Genomic DNA, 20,400 nt, shown 5'->3' with positions numbered 1-20,400 from the left:
TGAGCCAGGCCCAGCCAATCAGAATGAACTTTTCCCCACGAAAGGAATTTATTACAGCCAGAAATACTCCTCAGCACCGCCTCAGACTATCCTGCAGGTGAAGAAGCCGGATATGTAGGTCCTGGGCTGGCGTGGTTACACTTGGTCTGCGGTTGTGAGGTCGGTTAGATGTACTGCCAAATTCTCTAAAAACGACATTGGATGGCGGCTTATTGTAGAGAAATTAACATTAAATGATCTGAAAACAGATCATATTCCTGGTGGATATTCCTGCAGTCAGCATTCCAACTGCATGCTACCTCAAAACTTGAGACATCTGTGACATTGTGTTCTTTGACAAAACTGCACATTTTAGAGTGTCCGTTTATTCCCCCCAGCACAAGGTTCACCTGTGTAATGATTATGCCGTTTAATCAGCTTCTTGATATAACACACCTGTCAGGTGGGTGGATTATCTAGACAAAGAAGAAAGTGTCACTAACAGTGATGTAAACAAATTTATGCACAACATTTGAGAGAAATAAGCTATCTCTTACAAAAAAAAGACGTAAAAGTGCAGTAACTGCAGTCGACTGTGTTATTTTTAACGCAGCATTTGTAGCATCCTGCGGTTATACTGCATTCTAACTAGTTACCCTACTGTGTACTGCAGTTATACTACAATCTTTTTTCGTTAAGGGTTTTGTGTGTATGGGCAATTTCTGGGATCCTTTATTTCAGCTCATGAAATATGGGACCAACAATTTACATGTTGCGTTTATATTTTTGTTCAGTATACAAGCATGAACATAGAACAACTTATAGTTGCTATAATAATTAAATATTTTCCTGTACCGAGAGGTTTTATATGCCAGCTACCAAGTCTAGGAGGTAGCTGGCCGCCTAGCAATGTTTCTGCTCAAGCTTCCATCATGATTTAAATGTCGCTAGCAAAACTTTATTGAAACACTCCGTATGGCAAAATAGCTTAGCTTAGCTATAGTAGCTTGGCTAACGTTATCTAGTAGAAAACGAGCAAAGTAAAAGTTAGGTGATGGGCTTTTAACTGTTTGTCACGTTCAGCCTGCAATGTTGGATTTTACCTCAACGCGACAGTACTTTGATAATGCAACAATCTGTGTTAGTTTATTATTTCACACTCGCGTGCTGTCTATTTGACCAGAGTGCAGGCTAGAAGAAATCGACGGAACGTGAGACCCTGCGGATCATCTCGAGAAGGCTACGTGCTAGGCTAGCTAGCTACCTACCCATTTGGGTGCGGGTTGGAGGGACATATAATAACAAAATATTGAAGATTGTTTTAAGTTAAACAGTTTATAAAATAATGCCCAGCAAAAAGAAAAAATACAATGCGAGATTCCCTCCGGTAAGTAGTTAAGCTTTGCTTGCTAAGCTGATAGCTAATTAGCTAACTAACTTAATGATCTAAATCTGTGGAATGCTAGTTAGCTAGCTTGCTAACTTTAGATCAACAGTGCACCCATTAATATGATTTGTTCTAGGTATGTTGCTAGCTAGTTAGCAGACAAGAAGATAAAGCTAGTTAGTTGGATAACTTTGTAGTTAACAATGCGTATCTACAGCTCTAGCTATCTAACGGTAACGTTAGCTACCTAAGCTAGCCAGCCAGCCACTTGGGAGGGTGGCTATTAAAAAGGCATTGCTAGCCTAGTTTGTTCATTGTTGTTATTAAGTTTGCCTGCTGTACTAACTGATAGACGAGATTTAGTTATTGACCTAAACAAGTAGTAGCTAGCCTGTTAGCTAGGCCTGCTAGGGGTTTGTATCATTCAGAATAAGTGAGACATGATCGGGAAAATTGGAGGATGTAGCTAGCGTTGTAAATGCTTGCCAGATACTAGCATAAGTTGACAACAAACCAGTCCGCCTAGGAATGTCAAGTATGTGGACACCTGCTCGTCAAACATCTAATTCCAAAATCATGGTCATTAATATGGAGTTGGTCCCTCCCTTTGCTGCTATAACAGCCACTCTTCTTGGAAGGCTTTCCACTATACATTGGAATATTGCTGTGGGGACTTGCTTCCATTCAGCCACGAGCATTAGTGAGGTTGGGCGATTAGGCCTGGCTCGCAGTCGGGTTCCAATTCATCCCAAAGATGTTCGATGGGGTTGAGGTCAGGGCTCTGCAGGCCAGTCAAGTTCTTCCACACCGATCAACAAACCATTTCTGTATGGACCTCGCTTTGTGCACGGGTGCATTGTCATGCTGAAACAGGAAAGGGCCTGCCCCAAACTGTTGCCACAAAGTTGGAAGCATGGAATCGTCTAGAATGTCATTGTATGCTGTAGCGCTAAGATATCCCTTCACTGGAACTAAGGCTGCGTAGTCCGAACCATGGAAAACAGCCCCAGACCATTATTCCTCCTCTACCAAACTTTACAGTTAGCATTATGCATTGTTGGCAGGTAGCGTCCTCCAAACCCAGATTTGTCCGTCGAACTGCAAGATGGTGAAGCGTGATTCATCACTCCAGAGAACGTGTTTCCACTGCTCCAGAGTCCAATGGCAGCGAGCTTTACACCACTCCAGCCAACGCTTGGCATTGCGCATGGTGATCTTGCTTGGCCATGGAAACCCATTTCATGAAGCTCCCGACTAACAGTTCTTGTGCTGACGTTGCTTCCAGAGGCAGTTTGGAGCTCTGTAGTGAGTGTTGCAACCGAGGACAGACGATTTTTACGCGCTAGAGCACTCAATGGTCCCGTTCTGTGAGATTGTGTGGCCTACCACTTCGCGGCTGAGCCATTGTTGCTCCTAGATGTTTTCAATTCACAATAACCGCACTTAGTTGACTGGAGCAGCTCTAGCAGGCCAGAAATTTGACAAATGGACTTGTTGGAAAGGTGGCTGAAATAGCCAAATCCATTAATTAGAAGGGGTGTCCACATACTTTTATATATATATAATGCGTATAATGCTGCCGCTACTGTCAAATCGTGCTGAGCGAGGTAGCTAGATGTCTTTATTGTTGACCACCTCCCTGACTTCACGTGTGAGATGAGCCAAAACAGATTGGGCAGAAGCCAAGAACGTGCACGGTGGTCTCTAAAAAGGTAGCAACAGCTTCAAAATAAATAGGCCTATGGATTATATAATCATCACCATAACAAACAACTATCTCCCAGTGCGAATGTGTGATTTTTAGCTACCTATTGAGGTCATCACTTCTGCGCAGTACCTAAATCCTCAGATGCAAACGGATGGGAATAGACCTAGTTGAAAGTTATTTCGGGCATTTCTGTTGATAGCCTAGTTTTATTTGTTATCTAAATATGGTCAATGTGCTGGGCGTGTGTGGTTGGTTGATCCATTAGTAACTCGGCAATTAGGCAGATACTCTAATGGTAGTAATCTTCAAAGCGCTCTCTCACTGACCTCATCCCATTTTGATTACAGGCCAGGATTAAGAAGATTATGCAGACTGATGAAGAGATAGGCAAAGTGGCTGCCGCCGTTCCTGTCATCATATGTATCCGTTCTTCTCACCTGAAAGCTTCATATGTATTTCATTGCAAGTTCACATGAACTGCATTTCAAAACATGTGTTTTTGCCAATGACAATATGGAGATTATAGGGTTAATTGTTTGTTGTGCCGTTTGAATGAAAAGTCATATGACTCACTGTTTTGACTTTTGAGGGGTCGTGTGCCTAGTAAGAGTCTAGCAATCACTCTTGAGTAGTTGTGAAATGTCTAACTGTTCAGTTATTGAAGCCCAAATAAACCACCCTGGTCCTGTGTGGATAGTGTCTACTTCCCCTTAACTCAACCACCAGCACGAGCTCTGGAGCTGTTCCTGGAGTCTCTCCTGACGAAAGCCTGTCAAGTCACCCAGTCCCGGAACGCAAAAACAATGACGACGTCACACTTGTAAGTCATGTATTCAGTTATCGGTGTTGGTCATAAGTCAGTAGGGCTACAGATTGTAATGTTCAGCGTTCTTGCCTATCGGTGCTTTTTGAAGCGATGGGAAAGTATTGTCTTTTTAAAACAATGCGTGTGTCTTGGTAGAAAACAGTGCATTGAGCTGGAGCAGCAGTTTGACTTCCTGAAGGACCTGGTAGCGGCAGTGCCGGACATGCAGGGCGAGGGAGAGGACAACCACGCAGAGGGAGGGGAAAAAGTTGCACGCAGGTAACGGACCCTGAATGATACCAACTGTTGACTTGCATAGGATATTAATGATGGTCCACTAAAGCTTTGTGTGTTGGAAAATGTGTGAATTATGCAATCTTGACTTTGTACTTGGTGTCCTCCAGAGGTCGAAAGCCGGGGTCAGGCCGCAAGAACGGAGGAGTTGGCTGCAAGGGCAAGAAGCTATCAGGCACAGAGTCAGAGCAAGAGGTGGGTGTTGGCCTTAAATTTAGCAGCCACAAAGCATAAGCTTAGCTTAGATAACAGTAACGTTTTATAGTGGGCAATGTTAGTTTGGCTTGATGGCCAATTGAAGTTATCAGGTGTGATGGGGGGGAGTTTTGAGAGGGTAGAGTGAGAGGATAGAGGTTTATTTATCTTTTCGTTGCCATGGGAACAGGATGACTCTGAGGACAGCGAGACAGACGAGGATGAGGAAGACGGGTCTCAGTCAAGCACAAACCTGCAGCCACAATCACGATTCCACAGGTAATGGACATGGACACGCGCGCACACACAGTTAACCACCATGCAACTGTACTCTTTGCTAATGTGCTTTCCTGGGTCGTATTCAGGCATTACCTTTCCATTTCACACAGTTTCAAACCAGAACATGACCCTTTTGTGTGCGGGTACTATTACTAAGGTGTTGTCCCCTCTTCTGCCCTGTGCCACAGCTCAGACACCATGCCACCCCAGTACCTCCACATGGGCACCGCACAAGGGGGCCTGGCCATGCCCCTGGGCTCCTTTGCCCCCCACCCCTCGCTGATGGGTACCGCACCCCCACCTCCCCCCTCCATGCCGCACAAAGATGAAGACGATGATGACGAAGACTATGACTCTTAGCTCCCCCCGCTCTTTTACCTTTAATTTTCTCTTAAGTTCTTTTCTTCTGTGGCTGCATTGAGAAAGAGGTGAGTCTGGGCAGATGCTCACATGCAGCCCATTGTTAAGGAAAAGCCTCCATCAACTGGCAGTAAGGTGTGTAGACATGACAGCCGGCACCACTGAAGACGAGTAACCGGTTGTATATTGCGTTTAATTATTTGTTATTTTATTGTGGAGAAAAAATGAACCAGGTTGTTTTATAAAGACAGGTGGTTGTTCTATTTGGACTAAAAATGGCAGTTGATGTTCTGAAAGGCCCCCAGCCCAAGTACCGGTTTGATTAAGTCCCCCATTGTAGTTTGCACTTTGGTTATTCTCTCATCCCTCTCTGTTTTCTGCATGCGTCATTGGTGTTCAACAGACATATTACTCCGGTTCCATGTCCACTTCTTCTTCGTCTGCTCTGGTTCAGTTGAGATGATCAAGCTGTAATGCCTGTGCAGCCTACGTAGCCTCATAGAATACTGTACACACAGACACCTTCTCGAGATGAAGTCGGAGCAGCGGTTGGTCATATTTTGAAAGGGATCAGCACTTTCCTATAGCAAAAGGAGATGATTGTGAGGATTATGAATTTGGCAGAGCGGTTAGATCTTGGTCTTGCTTTCAGAGTTGGTCGTTATTGCACGTGGCTATTCCAATTTGTTAGGGTATGGGTAAGGAGATGTGTTTTACTGTAGGTTATGAATTCTTCTCAATGTGACTTGAGTTGAGGATTTTCCCCTTTTTAATGCAACTTTTTATGACGATAATTGATCCTCATGAAGACCTTGGCCGTTAGCTTACGTCAACCATATTCACATGTCATTATGCTAATGATTACAACTCCAATTGGTTGTTTTTGTTGATTTGAAATATGAGTGACAAGTCACTGCTTTTGAGGTAAAATATGTTGTTTTGTACCCCCCCCTCACCCCAACTATCTCCTTCTTGAAGACAGATATTTCTGTGCTGGCTATTCTTATCTGAAATGTACTGTGATGCTCCTGGACCATAACTTTGTTTTTAAAGTTGTTAAACCTCTCACCTTTTCTTCTCACCTATAATTTGTTTACAAAAATATATCGTACCCTCCCCCCACTTGGAATAAAATTCTCCTTTGTATTGTATTTTTCTTTTTCTCTCTTTTAGATTGTTTTAATGTACACATTGAAATGCAGCGAAGGATAGGGCTCCCGTTTCAGTGTCTCTTGATATGAAATGTTTAAAGGTAGGCCGTTGAACTTGACACTGTATGTACAATTTTAACATTCTTTTTATTTTGTATAGGTGAAATAAAGTTCAGATTTCAATAAAACACTGCCCAACTTGTTTTTTTTCTTTTACATCAAATGGCATGAGATATTTTACCAAGTGTATCTGTGATATTACAAGCCACAATGCCATAAGCTATTTGTTGTTGAGTCCATTGAAACTGGCAATGAACTTCATTCCATTGGCACCTAAGTGAAACATTGCACAAGGCTTCACCTTACGACTACACAGGAGTGTTACACATCCTTTGTGTTCAACCCAAACCCATCCTACATTCTCTGAACTTCCCATTCCCATATGGAAAATCTGTACGTTTCTCTCGAAGCCGCCTTCATGTCTCCTCCAAATACTTCCTGTCTCAGACTCCAGGTATAGAATAGAAATGGCCGACCATGCATTGGTACTCCTACGAAGTGTGTATAAACGTTTAACAATGGATGTTTGTCACCACAGCTGATGTGATGTGTGTTTTCCCCTGTCAGGGCCATGTCGTTATCAACAGAGTAGGCAAGGTGATTGAAGTGCAAGCCAGCACAGGTCTGTTCTGTGGGAGAGACTCCCATGGAGAGAAGATTTGATTCGATTAGAAACACTGAACAAAGAAAACACTCTTTCTGAAAAGACAGTTCATTTTTTGTTCTCCGTGTGCACTGTGAACCCACACCCTTCCCTCCTGAGTTTGGTTTCATATTGTAAATGTAGCAGCAGGCCTGGCTCGGCCACCAGGCCACAAAAACAACTGCCTTCTTCCTGCACAAGTGATGAGTCAGCGCTGGGTAGCAGGGCGTGGGGGTGTTTGGCCTGGTTATGGGAGGGGATTTACTTTCGAGGGCGGCGGAGCAACAAAGGCCTGCCATGGGACAGGGGAGCCATCAAAGGTCTCAGAAGGAAGCACACTGTTTACACACAGCAGCACAGGGCAAAGGTGCCCTAGGTGGCAAAGTTTCAGGTTTCGTCTGTCTCAGACCCAAATAGCGTGACATGTTTTATGTTATTTCAATAGAAGCCCCTCGTCAGGGAAACAGCTACACTAAAGTGATGACAAGTGTTTTATGTACACTTTTGCATATTACATCGTGCATCATTAACCTCATTAGTATTGGAGACTATGTAACCTATTATAGGCCTTTTTAACTGAATTATATTTATATCTCGACATTTGCACGTTGGACCACTAACTTGCCCCAAGGCAACATACAACCCAATCAAATTGTGACACTTGGTCGATAACAATTAACTGCCTAATACCACGTCATTCTTCTGCGCGCCAAATACGTATGTATTTATTTCTCACACAGATATTCCAGTGAACCTCAAATATAGAAAACGGGAATTAGTCCGCATATTACTGCTTCCTCCACCAGAACGCGAGTTGCGTTGTTTCTGTCACCTTGGGGCGTATTCATTCCGCAGATTCTGTTGTAAAAACGTTTCTTAAATGTAAGCAAACGAAAAGAAATGGGGAGTGACCTAACTGAATTTGTCCAAAATAAACTCTGGGTTTAGTTGCAGAACGGAAGCACTGTTTGGACTAATGGATAGTTCGTTTTGCATGGCCCCGTACCCCGGGTGAGTGGAGATACTATTTAAGGACCAATGGAATGGTCAAAAATCTACTGACTCCGCCCAGGGGCAACGGACCATGAAACACGAAATCGCCCAATGCTTACACCCCTGAAGCTTTCTTTTCCTGCTGGGAAAAAAGTTACTAAACCACACCCTCTTCTCTGACTGAGGCACAGATGTAGAGTGGTTCGAGAACGGAACGACGGCTAAAGGAAGTGGGGACATGATAACAATATGACGCTTTTTGGACATCGATAATAACAACGAGCTTGTCACTAAAGTATCGTTACGCACGACGGACAACATATGATTTGTTTCCGGAGTGCGGTTCTCTTTAAAAAAGTAGACTCAGAAGCAGGATCGTACAGTTCTTCCTGTTGCCAACTCGGTGGATATAAAGTTCTTATGGAATATACCGACTTGTACAATTGAGACATTGTATATCACCATCGGGCGAGACAGCAAATATGGATACAGTTGGGCAAACGGATGTGAGATTTGTTGACAGAACGCATAGAAGTTTCGTCCAGATACCGTTGGTCGTGCTGTGGGTTTAGGGCGAGTTGGTCAGCTTTGAAATTTGCGGTAAAGCACGGGGTTCGCCTGACTGAACGCTCCTTTCCTGCTATTCTTCTCGTCTTTTCAGCGCTTCCTGCTTATGATGGCCACGGCACTTAATGGCTAAAAATACTGAACTCTAAATGGACAACTAAATGGAGTTGAGCTCTTTTGTTGAGATTATTATTGTCCAATGTTCTTGACATTTTATAACCACCGGATGCTAATTTTAGTGACTGATCCATCCAGTTTTCTGCACATTCTTGGTTTTGTTATAATGGATTAAGTTCCCCTTTATTTCAAATTCCAATCTCAGCACATACTCATTGGTTAATATGTGACTGTGTGGTATAATAATAGAGTAATTAAGTGAGCTATGTGCTCAAACCACACATTGAAACACCACAAGTTAAGTATCAACTTGCTTTATGGAGACAATTCTGCCATTTTACAAATTGGAACACTTGGCAGAACTGGACACATACATGGCCTTTGTTTGATCGTTGCCAGCTCCAATGGAAACATAAGCAGTCCATGTCGAGTCGGATGAGAGGCGCTTTTTATCCTGTTATCTTTGAACACTGTTGTGTTCCTGTTGGCCAGGCCTTTGAACACATTTCACTGGTCCCTGATGAACCAACTAGATACAGAGGAACGGGAGAGTGGTGCAATAAAGTACTCTATTGTACTTTATTTTGAAAATCTAACCCAGTGTCTGAACATTTGCTCATTGTGGCTCCATGGAGCCGCTGAAGAACATTTTTAGCCGCGGCCCACTGTCGAACTGGAAAGGTTTGGATCAATCGCAAAAAGGAAACTTCACCAATACCGTGTGGACGGCTTTATTCGACTATGAGGCGTCTGGTAAAGACGAGCTCACCCTCCACAAAGGTGACCTGGTGGAAGTTCTGTCGCTGGACTCTGAGATATCCGGTGACGAGGGCTGGTGGGCGGGCAAAGTCAACAACAAAGTGGGCATCTTTCCCTCGAACTACGTCTCCTTCAAGCCTCCTTCATATGGGAAACTGCAGGGCAGTGGAGTCGGGGAGCTTGGGCCAGCCGTGGTGGGGGAGTTTGAACCTGAGGCTGTGGATTTCAGGGAACTGAGCCTCGAGGAGGTCATTGGGGTCGGAGGCTTTGGCAAGGTGTATCGCGGTACATGGCGAGGTGGGCTGGTGGCCGTGAAGGCGGCCCGCCAGGATCCGGATGAGGACATCAGCGTGACGGCGCAGAACGTGCGCCAGGAGGCTCGGCTGTTTGCCATGCTCACTCATCCCAACATCATCGCTCTCAAAGGGGTTTGCTTACGGGAACCCAACTTGTGCCTCATCATGGAGTACGCATCCGGTGGCGCACTGAGCCGAGCATTGGCCGGGCGACGCATCCCGCCGCACGTCCTGGTCAACTGGGCGGTGCAGATCGCCAGGGGCATGCTCTACCTGCACACGGAGGCCATTGTTCCTGTCATCCACCGTGACCTTAAGTCTAACAACAGTAAGTCCCTGCACTAGGCCGTCTATGTCCAGAGTTGTTTTTTTTACGATGCACAGTGGTTGAACGTTGTTATAGACAACACCTAGTGAGACCCAGAAGGTCATATCCAGGTGAATTAGTGGCATTTCCTTAGCTCCATGACAAACTATCAAGTTCAGTTTCACCTGTTCACTTGGCTCTGAGTGAAATGGTGGTAGGCTACCTATTTGCTGGGGATTTTGACCTACAGGACTCAGGCAGGGGATTGTCAGGACATGTGCACTGCAGGCTAGGGTATAGGTTGTATCACCACAAGATACACCACACAGTTTGCCTTTGATAAAGCTCTATTCCCCCCCCCCCCCCCCCTCAACTATAATATCGACTTTAATAACTAACAATTTACAAGCACAAACATCCCACCTTTTAGACAAATGCAATTTTACAATTTCTTATTGTTGTTTCATTGTCGAGAAAGAACCTGAACGTAAGCATTTCGTTGGACGATGTATACCATACTTATCCCGTACCTGTGACTAATTAAAGTTTTTAAACTTGATTGTGAAAGTCTAGTGAGCATTTCTCGATAACGAGACCAGCTGCTTCGCAAGCAAAGGTCAAGAATTGTAGTGGATGCATTTCAAGTCTGTCACAATTCACTCTTTGGACTTAATAACAGTGATTTAGGTGTTTTGGGCTCTGGCCACGTAGACCTATCCCATGGACCATGGCCTTTGGACCACATCAAATAGATGTCGTGAAGGTGATAAAGATAGAATTCAACTCTCTCAATCCATAACAAACGGTTGTTGGAACTGTCAGGCTGAGTGTGTCTAAGTAACATTGATAGTCAAAACACAAGGCCACCTGAATTCACACAGAGGCAAAACCATTATTATACCTTTGACAAGTCCAATAATCCATGTCAGAGGCTCGGCAATGTTCAGGGTTTGTAATTGTTCAGCATCCTCTCTTTTATCGTTTGTTCGAATCACAAAATAATCCCTCTGAACAGCCACGTTACCTTACGCAAAATATCAAGGTTATTTTTTTAGTTTGACTAGAGACCGGCACCGCTTCTTAGAATATGGGCCTTGGTAGGTTGGTGTTAGAAGTTTTATTCCCAGTTTCAAGGTTTTCGGTCACACCTTAACCCTAGTTAGGCCAAAGTATCACTGTTTCAGTACATCTTCATTGATTCTCACAATGCACAATCCTTTCACTTGTTCCACTGCACCTTTCCTTTCTCAACCCTCTACTTGCTTCATGGCCCAGGACAATTACTTTTTCACTTTAATATGTCTGCCAAACAAAGACCATTGATTTCAAAGTTTAACAAACCATACAACTCTAAGCACAAGGACTACTTTGAAACATTTCCAAAAAAACACATTTTAGTAGAAGAACTGTGTGGATTAAACTTTGGTAACGGAATTTCGATAAACTCTGTCTCAGGTTTTTATGCGACCACGTTTTCCAAAAACTCTTAAATATCCACTCCGAATTAAGATTGAAAGATGTCTGCAGAAATACTGGACACTGACATGGCACCTTGAGTTTGAAAAAAATCTCTTATTATTGAACTCCAGTAAGTGAAGTGGATTCACACCCAGTAACATAATTTCATCATGGGTCTCTGGCCTGTACTAAACAGAAATGGATAAAAATGTAATTCTCACGTTTCACAAGTTTTGACATCACAGGGCAGAACAGCAGAGTACAGTAGAGTACGATGCAGCACAGAGAGTACAGTACAGTACAATATACTGCACTATACTCCACTTTTCTCTACTGTACTACTGTATTGTAGTGTACTGTACCCTACTGTGCTCTACTCACTGTACTGTGCTATCCAAACTTGTGAAATATACTTGTGAAGTATCTATGATGGGGTCCAGATTTGGTCCGGTCCGTCTGTGGACGTTAACATCAAGGCCGGGGTGGACTGACCAAATTTCATCTGCTTTTCAACATCCATGGACTTCCGGTGTCGGTCCGTGCTCAGTGGGTGAGGATGCTGGTTACAGTAAATGGAAAGAGAGGGGGCTTACGGGTAGGTGTCAGTTAGAGCTGGGAGAGGTGACATTAAACTGGAGAGAGAGGGGTGGAGGAGTTTTTAATACTCTTTGTTTGACCACCAGACAACAGAAAGCGAAATAAAACCGTTATGAGCTGAACATAACAGTATGTCAGTGGAAGGGAAAACAGTAGCAGGTGACCCAACTGTAGTTTGTAACGATGATGAGTTCCCATTGTTACCAATTCATTTGCGGGAATTCCGTTACTGAATTACGAGTTTTTAAATCGCTCAATTCATATACAAATTTGATATCAGTAAAATCACTAACTTATTGGTAGGTCTACCATTACCTGTTACATATTTAAACTTTCATTATCCTCCATGAAGGAGAGAAATGTGAAAATATCTTAAGGATAGGATAGGTTTTTGGAAAGGAATTACAAGGCAATATTTCTTAAACTTACTGAAGGTAAACAATTTCTCAAACTAAATATAAATGTTTATTAGTTTGCAGGGGTCTTTACGTCAAAATGATTATGTTTTGATGTGTTTCTGATACCTTTTTAAGACCATTTCTGGTAGATGTTTTGTACGTACCCATTTTCCATCTGTTTATCCAGAAATCAAAGCCGTATAGCAAATTTTTAAGATGGAAAATGTATCTATGCCTTCATTTCCCAAAAATATAGACTCTCTTAGCTTTCATTTGACACCAAATTTGATACACTCCTATGAACTTCAATTGTTGTTGCTCATGGGTCCTTTTTAGATGGAAATGCCCCCCACTGTTCAGACTGAGCAGACATCAACGAAACCCACTGGACTGGAAAACACCCATGTTGTGTAAAGAAAAGCTTTTTAAATGCAGGGTTTATAGGCTATATGGAGCGACACATCCAACGCAGTCCCTCTCTACCTCCTACCGTACGTTTTTTTATTCTTCTCTGAAGCTTTGTCCCAGACCTGCCTTTACTTGTCTCTATCCTGCTGTTTGGGGAAGGAGACGTCTGTGTTTTAGAGAGGAGAGGGAGAGAGAGAGAGAGAGATCTTCCTTCAGTGTTTCACCAGTCACTTTAAAGTGTACGGGAGAACCAAGGAGAAAGGTACACACTATTCAAGTTGGCGCCATTGAAAATACAATGAGGTTCGAGCTTCTAAAATTGGACACAAACCACTGACACACAGCGAGGCCTTAGATTCAATAAGTCACAGTAAGTGAAAGGAAACGGTTGTCAAGTTCAGAGAAAAAGACGTTCACTACACGATAACAATGATTTTAAAGTGAATTAAAGGCATTATTTAGTGGACTGTTGCAATGACAGAGCTGTGTTGAAGCAGAAGTTATCTATTTTCTATTTTATTTTTTACAACCAAACCTCTATTTCATGTAGATGACATGTTATAGAAGGGTCCAGACCAGTAGTGGTGCGTGGGTAAAATCACTGAGGAAGCCAAGCCAGTAAAAAAGCCATATTACAACCTATGTTGTGATAATTGCATAGTTTTGCTATATAACAACCTCGATATACAATAAGGCCATGACAACAGAAGACATCAGTCACACAGCGGCGAAATAATGCATCCAAACAGATACTTTTGGTCATGTAGTGTATGTGGACAACTGCTCTTCGAACATCTCATTCCAAAATCATGGGCATTAATATGGAATTGGTCCCTCCCCTTTGCTGCTATAACTGCCTCCACTCTTCTGGGAAGGCTTTTCCACTAGATGCTGGAACTTTGCTGTGGGGACTTGCTTCCATTCAGCCACGAGCATTAGTGAGATTTGGCACTGATGTTGGGCGATTAGGCCTGGCTCGCAGTTGGCGTTCCAATTCATCCCAAAGGTGTTTGATGGGGTTGAGGTCAGGGCTCTGTGCAGGCAAGTCAAGTTCTTCCACACCGATCTCAACAAACCATCTCTGTATGGACCTCGCTTTGTGCACGGGGCATTGTCATGCTGAAACAGGAAATGACCTTCCCAGAACTGTATCCACAAAGTTGGAAGCACAGAATCGTCTAGAATGTCATAGTAGCATTAAGATTTCCCTTCACTGGAACTAAAGGGCCTAGCCCGAACCATGACAAACAGCCAAAGACCATTATTCCTCCTCCACCAAACTTTACAGTTGGCATTATGCATTAGGGCAGGTAGCATTCTGCTGGCATCCGCCAAACCCAGATTCGTCCGTCGGACTGCCAGATGGTGAAGCGTGATTCATCACCCCAGAGAACAGAATTCCACTGCTTCAGAGTCCAATGGCGGCGAGCTTTACACCACTCCAGCTGATGTTTGGCATTGTGCAGCTGCTCAGCCATGGAAACCCATTTCATGAAGCTCCCAATGAACAGTTTTTGTGCTGACGTTGCTTCCAGAGGCTGTTTGGAACTCGGTAGTGATAGACAATTTCTACTAGCTTCAGCACTCTGCGATCCCGTTCTAAGAGCTTGTGTGGCCTACCACTTTGGCTGAGCCGTTGTTGCTCCTAGACGTTTGCACTCCACAATAACAGAACTTACAGTTGACGGGGACAGCTCTAGCAGGGCAGAGATTTTACAAACCGACTTGTTGTAAAGGTGGCATCCTATGACGATGCCACGTTGAATGTCACTGTGCTCTTCAGTAAGGCCATTCTACTGCCACTGTTTGTCTATGGAGATTGCATGGCGGTGTGCTCGATTTTATACCCCTGTCAGCAACTGGTGGCAGAAATAGCCGAATCCACTAATTTGATGGAGTGCCCACATGCTTTTGTTTGTATTTATAGTGTATGTCACCTGCAGAATGGTCAAACAAGTTCATGTTTAGTGTTACCGCAATTTAGTGTTACCGCAAGTCAGCACAAAGACAACAGACACTCCAGTATTCCAGCACCATTTCAACTTAAACATTATCAAATCAACAAGGCTATATATAAACTTAAGCTTCTGTCCATGGTACTGATTTGTGGTGTGTGCGCAAGTTAAACAAAACATGTTGACTCACCCTACTTGTAGACTGGTTGAAGGCCAATGCCATCCTCCTCTCTTTCATGTTGGCAAAACGTTGATGGCTCTGTCATTGTTAGTTTTCGTTGTCATAGTCTGCCTAGCTAAAATGCTTGCTAGCCTGACTTCCTCGCATGGGCAACAATGAACCACTAAGTTAGCTAGGTTAACGTTAGCTAGTTAACGTAAGCCTACTTGGCTAGAAATTGAACTTCAATCGTCTCAGGCCAGTGGCACAACAAATTAATTTATGTTTGGATCAGAATCGCCATCAAAATCATTGGCCTGTACAGAGATTTAAGTCAAAACCACAAGTCCAAATCACCATCTCCATCCATGGCTTAGGAACGGGACGATTTAGAAAGTTAGCTACCGCAGGACATCAACACAAGCAGACCTGAAACTGACACGTTTTTTTCTGAAAATGACATTTTGCAGAGAAAGTGATTTAATTGGTCTGAAGCCAAATCCAAACTGGCCACCAGGACAACACACAGTTGAGCTCAGCTCAACGCTGATTGGCTAATTATTTTATAGTTTTTCTTTTATCAAGGGAGGCCAAATGCTTGTTGGCATCAGTCAATCAAACGCTATGGCGGCAACATGTTATACTCTTTTGGTCCAGACGCGTCCAGACAGCATCAGATACAAAGGCTACACATACTGAGACGAGGGGCGCTGTTTCCCTCGCTCAGATGATTTCTCCGCTGAGGTTCAGCCACTTGCAAATTGACAGATGATGAAAACGCAGAGAGACGAAAAATACATAATTTTATAATTTTTTTGTTGGTCAAATATTTGGGGAAGCCCGGCTTCCCTTGGCATCCATGAATACACGCCACTGGTCCAGACACACACATTTTGTGATTTCACATGTTTTTGAGAAACTTACCCCGAACAGAAAGTCACTTCCTCATCCCCGTTGTGTAGTATGGGGGTCTGACAAAATGTCATATAACGTTGCAGACACATTTCGGAATGTCACAATTTCACGTGAAGAACATCTGAAGACCTGCATCACTATACTGAGGGCGTTGCCGTTTCTAAAAGGACGTATTTGGGTGTTTTTTTGGGACCCCCATACTACACAACAAGGATGAAGTGATTTGCTCTTTTTGCCGTAAGTTTCTCAAAAACGTGAAATCACAAAAAAGTGTCTGGATGCTATAACATGCCATTTACATCAAAAGTAGATATTTGGTTGTAAAAATGTAAATGTGTCCTTTTTAAGGGTTGAAGACACTTTCTATAGGTGTAGAGATTTATTAAGATAAAAGCCTGTAGCTTTGTGTTACAAATCAGTGAAGCTGATTGTACTTACTGCGTGAATGGAAGATGCTGATTAAACAGGATCATTGAAGGAAGTGCACACACAGGAAGGCCTTGGATGCAGGCCAGGGGCCAGAACTGGAATTCTGTTGAAAGTAAATACAGATTAAGGTACAGCAGAGGAGGCTCTTCCTCTCGCATTCCCAGTACCAGCCCACACACGCAAGTGACTGTGTGTACATACACACACATATACCTTGGGCCCCCTTATCAGTCAGTCATTGACACATCGGCCCTCAGACACACACACACACACAATCAGTCATAAACACATTGGCTCCCATACATTATATTTACACCCACTTTAAAAATACACTATAGTTTGAAATCACGTGGAAAATGCCACACTAAGCATTGGTGGAGTCAAACTAAACTTAATGGCCCTTTAAAAAAAAAAAAAAGAAGAACCACAGTTTTAGTAGATCTTGGAACAACATGTTTTGTTTTTTTCCCTCCCAGAGTGGATAAGTATCTGATACATCCGTATACCACCAGTATGTTTTCGTTCAGGGTCCTTAGCGCCGCAACGCAGCACACTGAAAACATCCCGTGTGTTGCTCTGCACTCTCAGACACACACTGGCAGCCTCTCGCTACTCACACACTCGTTCTCACACACAGCAACATTCCCAAATTCACTGAGGAGAATTACGAGGGCAATTTGGACATTTAGCCCGTAGTGGCGGCATGGGAGGTATTCAGGCCAGGAAGTAGAGACATTTTGAACTTGATAAACCCCTGAAATGCAACCTGTATTTCTATAAGTCTGGCATGTTGACTTTTATCATCTGTAGCAGGGGCTGCTGAGGCAATAGAGTAGCTTTGCCAGTCAAGTCTATTGTCAGAGACAAACAATACTAGGCTAAAGAGTGCTGATCTAGGATCAGGTCCCCCTGTTTTTGTCATCTTTTTCATAATGATCTAAGAAGGCAAAACTGATTCTAGATCAGTACTCCTACTCTGAGACACTGTATGAATACAGGCCCTGATATGGACATTTTGAAAGTAAATCCAAGAGGTATTGTATGTAAATTAAATGGTTAGAGATACCAACTGGGGCTTGACCGTTATGGCCAGTTAGTCATTTGAAATAAAACAATGTATCTGTGGCTTGTTAAGTGAGAGCTGTACTTTGTAGTTAACTGGGTAAATGGGTCATGGGATGAGTGGGAGGAGACGGTACTCGTAAATTCAAATCAATAACTCATCTGCGTATTCAAACCCGAAAGCACACTATATTCTGTTTTGTGGAGGAAATAGCCTCCAACTGGAATGAGATCCTGGTCTTGGAGAGAGAAACATGTAGCCACAAATCGACTGAATAAATGACCTTGCTGTAGGTCAATTCCCGTCTTCTATCTTCAATCAGTAAAAAAAGAAAGTGGAACACAAAGTTGATAGCCGTTCTTGTTTGTCGTTGAAACGACAACGTTCCAGCCCCCAATCTGCAGTAGCAAACGCAGCCGACAGACAGTGGCAAGGAAATACTCCACCGGCCTCAATAGGAACAAGCCTGTCCTTATCCTTTTCACTGACATCTTCAATACCAGTGTGTTGCTGCCTAACAGGAATCACCTGTGATTGGGTGGCAGTGCCAGGTTCTGTGGAGGAGGCCAGGGCAAGGCTCAGCTGTGTTCCCATTGGAACAGTGTCTGGCTGACTGTGATAAGAGTGCAGTAGGCCCAGGAAGGGTGAGGGTAGCTGGCCTCCCCTCTAGCTCTGTGTTCCCTTCTCTTTATTTTGGAAATGCCGGGCAGGCTGCATCCTGAGATCCCAGGGTCTGATTGGCATAGGGAGGGAGGGGGGCAGGTTGGAGCTGGCACGGGATTTCCCATACACACACTGTTGGCTTGGATACACACATGCATGGATACACACACATGCACGGACAGTATGTGTACACACACTCAACTAATAGTTCCAGAATAATATGCTGTGTGGAACAGCGAGCAGGAGGATGAGGGCCTGGACAACACAACTCCAGGGAATGAGAGGAGTGAGGGACCAAACGAGACACTAAGTTCACACCACAGAAGATGTGGAGAGGGTTCCTAAACCCAGGGAATCAGGGAGAGATCTTTTCCAAGGTTTACGCCTAGTTCTCTCTCACTAGCTTGGTTTGGCATCTTTTTTTCTATAGTGAGCCGATGGTGAATTCGTACCATTGGTTGATATTTGGCTAGAATGATTTGACTAATTGTCCTGTATTATGCTTCTCTGTACCTGAGCATTTGCATGTGTGTATGCAGCTGTTGTACTAGAGTCGAGCAGTGGAGGCTGCTGAGGGGAGGACGGCTCATAAAAATGTCTGGAACGGCACAAATGGAATGGCATCAAACGCATTGAAATAAAATTTGATACCATTCCACTTATTCCAATCCAGCCATTATCACGAGCCTGTCCTCCCCAATTAAGGTGGCACCAACCGGTGTAGTCGAGGTATGTTTATCATACTGCTACATTTTTTTGTTGTCCCTCTCAGTAAGTTAAAACTGATTTATCTGTTCCAGTGCCGTTCTACACGATTGTGCAAACATTAGAAGATTTCTTGTCAATCAAACCTCGATAACTAGCTAGATCAATGCACGACATCGGGCCGTCACATTGTACTATGTCGTATAAAGTCTTTCAAAAAGTAGGAAGTAACCGCCCACTTATACACCAGCCACCTCTGACCCGACCTCCTGACCTCTACACCCTGTGAGGTTGACTGCTGATTGACCCCCAGGGTCTGAGTTTCCTAGGATACCAGAGAGGAAGAGGCGATGCGAAAGGGCTGACTCCGCCCTAAAATCTGTCAGCGCGAGAATAAAGCGCGAAGCAGTCCAAGTTGGTCTTTTTTTTTTGTATGGAGGTCAACGAGAGAGTGTCAAATTAAGTCAACATAAACATTGGATTGCTAATTTGCTAAGTGAGGCTTATTTGATCGAATAGAGGTTTCGTAATATTTAGGTTGTTACAAATATACTGATATAAGTGGACGTACGTGGCATCCTGGCAACTTCGAGTTAAAAAAATAAATATATATATATAGGAGTTGTACCTGTTGTTCACATGCCCTCTCATTAACTAGAATGTTCTGCCTCCTTCCGCCTTTGCTGACATGTATTCCCATTGTTAGAGCAGACAGTCCAAAATCTAGATCTTTGAGGATACTGAGCTGACGGAGGTTAAACTTCAACGAATGATGTTAGTGTCGATGTCAGCTTCACTGCTTCTTGTGAAGAGACTGGTAGCTATGTTGTACCATTGTTGTTTTGTATAGGTGCGTTTAACTTTTACGCACTTTAGCTGCCAAGAGGAAAATACTCAATGACTAGACTTGGTGTATGTTATGAAGAACCCATTGACAGAGTAATCCCTTAATGCGCCCTTCTTAAGAGGAGCCCTAGGGCCTGAGGAGAACTAGTCTTTATAATGCCAAGTAACTAAATGCCCTGTTCATACCACATCAACTCTAATATGTTTCAGGTTAATCATGAGTTGTGTTCTCTTGCAAGTTGCAGCTTTGCTGCTATTCTTCCATATCTCTCTGCGTCTCCCTCTTTCTCTTTCTCTCTCTTTCGGTTTCTCTCTCTCTCTCTCTCCATCTCCCTCTATCGCTATGTCAGTGTTAGAGGTTGCCAGACTGTCTGTCAGCCTATGGCTCTGTCCCTCAGGGGACAAAGCTGCCGTTCTTCGTGGGGAAAGCCCCCTCCCCTGTCGGAATTCTCCCTCGCCTACTGGCAGAGAGCAGAGCCGGCCCAAACACACAGGAGGGGAGGGCAGAGAGAGATGAAATCAAATAAAGTTGTATTGGTTGCGTACACATATTTTGCAGATGTCATTCCAAATGCAGTTTCTAGTTCCAAACAGTGCAGTAATACCTAACAATACACAGAAATCCCCAAAACATGAAGACATATCAGAATGAGCAATGTCAGAGTTTGGAATATAAATATATCTATATAATGGTTTGAATAGACAGTGTATGACTAGAAAAGATGTGTACAGCAGTAGTTATATAGGATGAGCCTAGACTAGACAGTATATACAAATGAAGTGGGTAAAACAGTATGTAAACATTATTATAGTGACTAGTGTTTAATGACTATGTACATAAGGCAGCAGTCTCTAAGGTGTAGGCTAGAGCAATGGTTCCCACACACACACACACACCGACCA

At 43.5% G+C, this 20,400-nt stretch overlaps 2 protein-coding genes across 2 annotated transcripts in view; both read left to right on the top strand.

Annotated features, from left to right (window-relative positions):
- The first annotated feature begins 550 nt into the window (after positions 1 to 550).
- Positions 551 to 6,346, top strand: LOC139561155 (dr1-associated corepressor-like). The gene is made up of 7 exons (XM_071378058.1): positions 551 to 1,366; positions 3,422 to 3,494; positions 3,801 to 3,894; positions 4,036 to 4,158; positions 4,284 to 4,368; positions 4,559 to 4,647; positions 4,836 to 6,346. Exons 1-7 carry the CDS (start codon positions 1,325 to 1,327, stop codon positions 5,005 to 5,007), a joined length of 678 nt encoding a protein of 225 aa, XP_071234159.1. The 5' UTR covers positions 551 to 1,324; the 3' UTR covers positions 5,008 to 6,346.
- Positions 6,347 to 7,944: 1,598 nt separating this feature from the next.
- The window catches only part of LOC139561922 (mitogen-activated protein kinase kinase kinase 11-like), a 38,047-nt gene continuing 25,591 nt past the window's right edge, over positions 7,945 to 20,400 (top strand). Inside the window, exon 1 of the mRNA XM_071379356.1 lies at positions 7,945 to 9,921. Within this exon, the coding sequence (XP_071235457.1) occupies positions 9,168 to 9,921 (754 nt within the window). The 5' untranslated portion in view covers positions 7,945 to 9,167. The remainder of the gene's footprint in view (positions 9,922 to 20,400) is intronic.

Source organism: Salvelinus alpinus, chromosome 31 (genome assembly GCF_045679555.1).
Source record: "Salvelinus alpinus chromosome 31, SLU_Salpinus.1, whole genome shotgun sequence".
NCBI lineage: Eukaryota > Metazoa > Chordata > Actinopteri > Salmoniformes > Salmonidae > Salvelinus > Salvelinus alpinus.
Note: the sequence above shows the minus strand (reverse complement) of the source record. Positions and strands in the feature narration are given on the sequence as shown.